We start from the raw sequence: 6,300 nt of genomic DNA on the forward strand, positions 1-6,300 counted from the left end.
GTGCCTGTGAGCAGCGCCTGCCTCGGGGTCTGCAGCAGCAGCGGAACGGAGAGGCCAGCCCGGATCAGGGCCCATGAAGGTAAATGCGCGACTTCTTGGAGAAGTAGTTTTGGCAGACAACCTGGCTTGGTCGGGCAGTAGGAAAAGGAGTAGACACAGGATATTCCCCTCTCGCTTCTTTTTCTTCTGCCGCTGAGGGCATTTGTTCCTTTCTGGAAAATACCACTTGGTAAGGAGGAGGGTTATTTGGATCCTGGTGGGGGAGGGTGGTTAATAAAGCCGCCATCCTTGGGATGGATTATTTTTCTTTCTTTCTTTCTTTTTTTCTTTCTTAAGAAGAATATTCTGGTTGCTCGCCTGCTTGGTAACCCTGAGCCTGGCAGAAGAATGAGGGAACTCATTGCTTCAAATTGTCGCCAAGCCCATTAGGCTACCTGAACTGTCTCAGAAAGTGCGGGTGGCTGCGTCGAACGGCGGTGGCTCAGAGGAAGAGGTTGGGGCCGGCAGCGACCTAGGTACCTCACTCTGGGTGGGACCCAGACATTGTAACGTTGTCTATATATACCCTGTAGAACCGAATTTGTGTGGTATCCATATAGTCACAGATTCGATTCTAGGGGAATATATGGTCGATGCAAAAACTTCACGTTTCTTCGGAATAGCCAGAGACCAAAGTGCGACATGGAGACTAGAAGCAGCCGGCGCTGGTCAGCCGCCTCTTTCTGTTTTATTACCTTGGACTCCAGGAGGATCAGCTGCGCCTGGTGACATAGAGCAGCTTTTCCTCTCCAGAAGCTCCTCACCTTTAAACGGAGTATCCTCTGGGTGCTGAAAAGAAAGACAGAAAGAAAGAGAGAGAAAGAATGCAAGCCTAATTGGTTGCATGGATGCAGGGCCAAAGGGCTAGGTTTTGGGGTACTAGGGAGTGAGGTGCAAGGAAGGCCAGCTTGCCCAGTCCCAGCTCTGCCCTCCAGGAACATGAGGTGCAAAGGTACCCAAATGGGGGCTTGCTTGTATTTGGGGCCTGTGGGATGAAAGCAATCTTCAAAGAAGCCCAGTGGGGAGCTCTAGGGTGCATTTTGACAAGGTGGGGGTGCCCTTGCCACCATCCCAGCCCACCCCCAGCTACATGGGCAAGGGCAGCGAGGGCCCCCTGCTATTTTGGCAGGGCCCAGCTTTGGCTGGGAACCCCCGGGCCTGGGCACTGGTAGAAAGCATGGCGGTTACTCATTGCCTAATTTGATTCAAGCTGGCCAGATTCTGGTAACTTTTGGGTGACCCTGATGAAGACAAAGCCAGGACGGCGGCCTTTGTATGGCAGAATCCCTGCTCCCGCCGGCTGCAGGCAGGGCGGGCAGGCAGGAACCCTCCTCGCCTGGGGCACTCTGCCCAACTCAGAGGCGAGTTCACCCACCCACCTTTCATTGCTCTGTACCCCAATAGGAGGATTCATTCTCCCTTGAGCTGTGCCTACTTGGTGTCGGGGGGGGGGGTTGCATTCAGCTGTGGGTGAGTGGAAGGGGCACGGAAGGTTGGCAAAATCAGTGGCAGAAAAAAGCTGGGATGACCTGAGGGGAATGGGGTGCTGGGGACTGGAACTACATTAATATCTGGCAGGGGCTCTCAAATGTGCCATAGCAAGCTACTTGATTACACGTATGTTATTTAGTTAAATTTGTGAAAATTATGAGATGCTCACTAACCCGGTGATAAACTTGCTCCCTCGCCATTGGCTGGCCTGGTCACATGGCTGCCCAACTTTATTCAGTTGACAGCAAGTAGGAGGGCCCTATGGAAGGAGAAAAAAAGACAACACGAGAAAAATTAGTATTTTCTACCTTCTGAAATTAATGGTCATGAGTTCGTATATGGTGAACTCCAAGTATGTGGACCCCAAGTTCCCTCCGTGCGAGGAGTATTTGCAGGGCGGCTACCTAGGCGAGCAGGGCGCCGACTACTACGGCGGCGGCGCGCAGGGAGCAGACTTCCAGCCCCCGGGGCTCTACCCACGGCCCGACTTCGGTGAGCAGCCTTTCGGAGGCAGCGGCCCCGGGCCTGGCTCGGCGCTGCCTGCGCGGGGTCACGGACAAGAGCCAGGCGGCCCCGGCGGTCACTACGCCGCTCCAGGAGAGCCTTGCCCAGCTCCCCCGGCGCCTCCGCCGGCGCCCCTGCCTGGCGCCCCGGCCTGCAGTCAGTCCGACCCCAAGCAGCCGCCCCCCGGGACGGCACTCAAGCAACCGGCCGTGGTCTACCCCTGGATGAAGAAGGTGCACGTGAATTCGGGTAAGGCTAGGGTCCAGTAACCTTTCTGTCCACATCCCAGCCCGTTAGCCTGGGTCCTCTGGAAGGGGGTGCGAGTAGGTGGGGGCGTGTGGAGCTTCCATGGGCGCCGCAATTACTCTCCCCATGAATTTTTATAGCTGAGGGAGCAGGTCAGGACCATGTGGCTGGCTGCTCGGCTGTGGGCGCAAAAGGGGGTGGGGATGGGGGGAGTGGGGGAGGACTCCATTTTCAGAGCAGGGGGAAGGCTGTGGAGGAGCGGGGGATTTCCAAAATGCTTGAGGGTTCCGGACCTGGTGGTGGGCCCAGAAGAAGGAGCACATTTGGGGATCCCGCAAGCCTGGGGTATGTGGGTGTGTTTGAGGAGGTGGGTGGGAGTGAGCGTGTGCGCCGGGGAGAGGGCGGGAGGGAGGAAGCAAGCGAGCTTGGGAGCGCGCGGGGAGGGCCGCGGGCCTCGGGGCGCGCCAGGAAGTGAGCGGCGGAGGCGAGGGGCCTAACTAGTGGCCGGGCGCTGACCTGCCTGTCCTGTCTGTTTTGTCTCGCAGTGAACCCCAACTACACCGGTGGGGAACCCAAGCGGTCCCGAACGGCCTACACCCGGCAGCAAGTCCTAGAACTGGAAAAAGAATTTCATTTTAACAGGTATCTGACAAGGCGCCGTCGGATTGAAATCGCTCACACCCTGTGTCTGTCGGAGCGCCAGATCAAGATCTGGTTCCAGAACCGGAGGATGAAGTGGAAAAAAGATCATAAGCTGCCCAACACTAAAGGCAGGTCATCGTCCTCATCTTCCTCCTCATCTTGCTCCTCCTCAGTCGCCCCCAGCCAGCATTTACAGCCGATGGCCAAAGACCACCACACGGACCTGACGACCTTATAGAAGTGGGGACCCTGGGCCCATCTCTCCCTGCGCACCAGGCTGAGCCGAAGCTGCGGGGGCAGGCCGGGCCTGCTGTCACCTCGCTGGGCTCTAAGGTACTGTGGGGTGGATCTAGGACAAGCAGGCCGCCCTCGGACTAGGTTAGCATCCTGCCCGAGGGCAGCCCCCTCCCTAGAGCGGGATGGGGATGGGAGGGGGGGCGGGATTCTCTCTCTAAGTATATTATATGGCAGGAGCTACTGAGAACATAAAATCTTGGCGAGTCATTAAACTTATGAAAATCACCGCTCTTGGATTTTGAATTTGCAAATGAAGGTTGGATGCTTTATCCCACGGTGAATTTGGACATTCTCCCCCACTCCACCCCTCCAGGGCGCTTTGTGGCTTAATAATGTGGGGGAGTTGAGGCAGAAGGTTGGCCACCCCTGTGCTAGGTGCTTTCAGTGGAAGCCAGAGAGCTGGGTCAGGATTTCTGAACTTTCTGGGTTGTCTATGGAATTTCGTGTGATTAAAAAATATATATTTTGCTCCCAGTGGCCCCACCTCCAAAGAAATGGGTCTAAGAAGGAAGTAAAAACGGGTTATTTTATGTTTAGATATTTGCTTAAATATTTATTTGTTGGGAAATGTGGTACAGAAATAACTGACACCTTCATGCCAAAAATCTTAAAAAGGTGAAAGGGGCTGAACTTCAGGGAGCAGAATCAGAGATATGTGCACTTACTTCTGAACTCCACCCCTCCCTACTCTCTGGAAATGTGTATAGGGGGGCCTTAACCCTTCCAGAAGGAAGCAAAGGATTCACTCAAAGTTGCATTCTTGAAAATGTATTTCCACATGTGTTTTTTTCAGCACTGTGCTTACAACCAGTTCTGGGTGATTAAAGGAAAGGGAAAAAAACCAACAAATGGTCCAACATTTTCCTTCTGGGGAAAGAAAACAAAACCTCTATGCACTGGGTCATTAGATAATGACTGAATTTTCTGTTCCAACTGGATTCCAAATGCCCTAAATACCCTCACATAGCAGTGTTTTACAGGAATTAGTGTATGGCCTGTGTAGGGGAGGGGCTGTGCAGTGGGGAGAAAGTGGGAAGGTGAGGAACTCTTGCTTTAAGAAGGGAAAAAAAAAAAAAACCCTAATTGAATCTAGAAGTCCAAAAAAGTTAGCCTTAGAGTTTTTTTCCCCCTGAAGTTTTAATTTTTTTAAAAACCAAATCTAAGGAAGTTTTCCTCAGCTCATTAATTAGAAGCAGAATTTGTAAAAGTATAAAAGTTTTCAAGCACTAGTCTTTGCCTTGAGAATAGTGGTTTTTTAAAGAATCACTCTCAACAGGGGAGATGTCCTCTAGTCGTTTTTCTTCTGCCTCTCCTGGGAAGGGTTCAAAGTTCATTTTTCTAAAATGCTGACCCTCAAGCATAAGGAGGAAAAAGTCAAAGTTAATGGCCAGAGTTCATATACTCAGATGAAACCAGTCTTCCCAAGGCCTCAGGCTCCAAAAAAGGTTGTAGCTATCAAAAAGTGACCAAAGTGGGAAAGGGAGAAAGGATAAGCTTAAAATTTAATTTTAAGATCCAGAAGGGGGGTATTTTTTTCAGTACTTCAAAAACACTTTAGAAGGTTTCTGTGGTAATTTAAAAAATATATTTAAGTGGGAGGGAAAAAAGAGTTTCTCTGTAGGCGTGTTCTTTGGCTGTGTCTCCTGAGAGCTGAGGGCAGGTATTCACTGCAGTCCCTAGGCTGAAATTCCGCTTCTCTAAAGTGTCTTCCAAGCCTTGGTCTTTTGTATTAGACCCTGGGGACTGCTCTTTGTTTCTCCTTGGGGTGAGCCTGGCTCTCAGACTTGCACATGGCAATACTTGAATGTCACCACGTCGGGATATTAAAGATGGATATTTGTGCATTATTCACATCATTGTTTCTATGACAAAAAGCACAGAGTTCATACATAGTCAAGACGTCTTTTTTCTGACGCCCTCACGTTGAGAAGCTGAAAAGGTATTTTACCGAAGTTCGGGTAAATTACAGAATCAGGTTCATCCAGAGGACAAATTTTCTATTTGATTAGCTGTATTTCAGCCGGGAGGACTGACCTCTAAACCCCTAACCTTTTGGACTCTAACTACCCTTCTCTTCTTTTTTCCTCTCTAACATGGAGAGCAGTCTTTGGATGTACCATTTGAAAGGAGCCGCTATCCTTAGGCAAGTTGGAAAGTTGCTAAGCTGCTTTCCTAAAACACAAATCTGTCTATACATTGAACCTTCTCTTTGAGAAGGGGAAAAAGGTATATATTTTCACAACATCAAATTACATATATATGATAGAGATTTGTTATATAGATTTTCCCCCACCTCAGAAGTTCAGGTTACTCACCCCCAGCTTCATACCAAATGCCACACAGGCTTAACTGACTGCATCCCTGCCCCAGAGGAAAGCCAAGAAACATGTTTTCATGAGGAAAACCCAAGCTCCTTCTCAAACATAGCCCCACTACTTTGGAAAGTAACTTAACTTAATCAGAGAAACAACTTCTTTGTTTATAAGTCTCAGCTCTCCTTCTCAGCTTGGAGGGATTCTTTTGAAATGTTAATGGAGCCTGGATGGCCCAGAGTGCAGCCCCCAACCCTGAGGTCCCAGTCGGACCCCAGCATCCATTTGGGCCCACAGGAGTGGGCCAGGGAAGGGGTAGGGCCCCGTAACCACTTAGGGCAGGGAAGGAAATGGGTTTCCATCTGAGAATGTGCTTTGGAAAAAGCTAGGTGTGGAAAAGCTCCAATGCCCATTTGCTATTATTTGTTTCCAGTTTGTTCCTTTAAATATGAGCCAGAAGTGTTTGTGTTGGTGTTTTAAAAACAAAAACAAAAACCGTGTTGGGGTCCTGACTGGGGGAGGGGGAGAGTGAAGTGTTTGCTGAGGACGTTGCTCCTCTGACTCCCATCTCACTTTGTCCATCGCAGCCTTTTGTTGGGAGATGACATTGTCAGTCAGCCCATGATGTCTGTTCACACGAGATGCTTTTTTAATAGAATTGACCAATGTTTTGCTGCCACTGATTAAAGTATTATTTATACTAATTGTTGCTTGTAGTTTTGATGTAATTCATTGATCTATATTTAAAATAATAAAAGGTGTAGCAAAA

At 50.0% G+C, this 6,300-nt stretch overlaps 1 protein-coding gene and 1 non-coding gene across 2 annotated transcripts; both read left to right on the forward strand.

Moving 5' to 3' along the window:
• The first annotated feature begins 536 nt into the window (after positions 1-536).
• Positions 537-646, forward strand: MIR10B (microRNA mir-10b). The gene has a single exon (NR_106243.1). It is a non-coding gene; the product is annotated as a microRNA mir-10b (primary transcript).
• Positions 543-6,300, forward strand: HOXD4 (homeobox D4). The gene is made up of 2 exons (XM_004032837.5): positions 543-2,283; positions 2,826-6,300. Exons 1-2 carry the CDS (start codon positions 1,851-1,853, stop codon positions 3,158-3,160), a joined length of 768 nt encoding a protein of 255 aa, XP_004032885.1. The 5' UTR covers positions 543-1,850; the 3' UTR covers positions 3,161-6,300.

Source organism: Gorilla gorilla, chromosome 11 (genome assembly GCF_029281585.2).
Source record: "Gorilla gorilla gorilla isolate KB3781 chromosome 11, NHGRI_mGorGor1-v2.1_pri, whole genome shotgun sequence".
NCBI classification, from domain to species: Eukaryota; Metazoa; Chordata; class Mammalia; order Primates; family Hominidae; genus Gorilla; species Gorilla gorilla.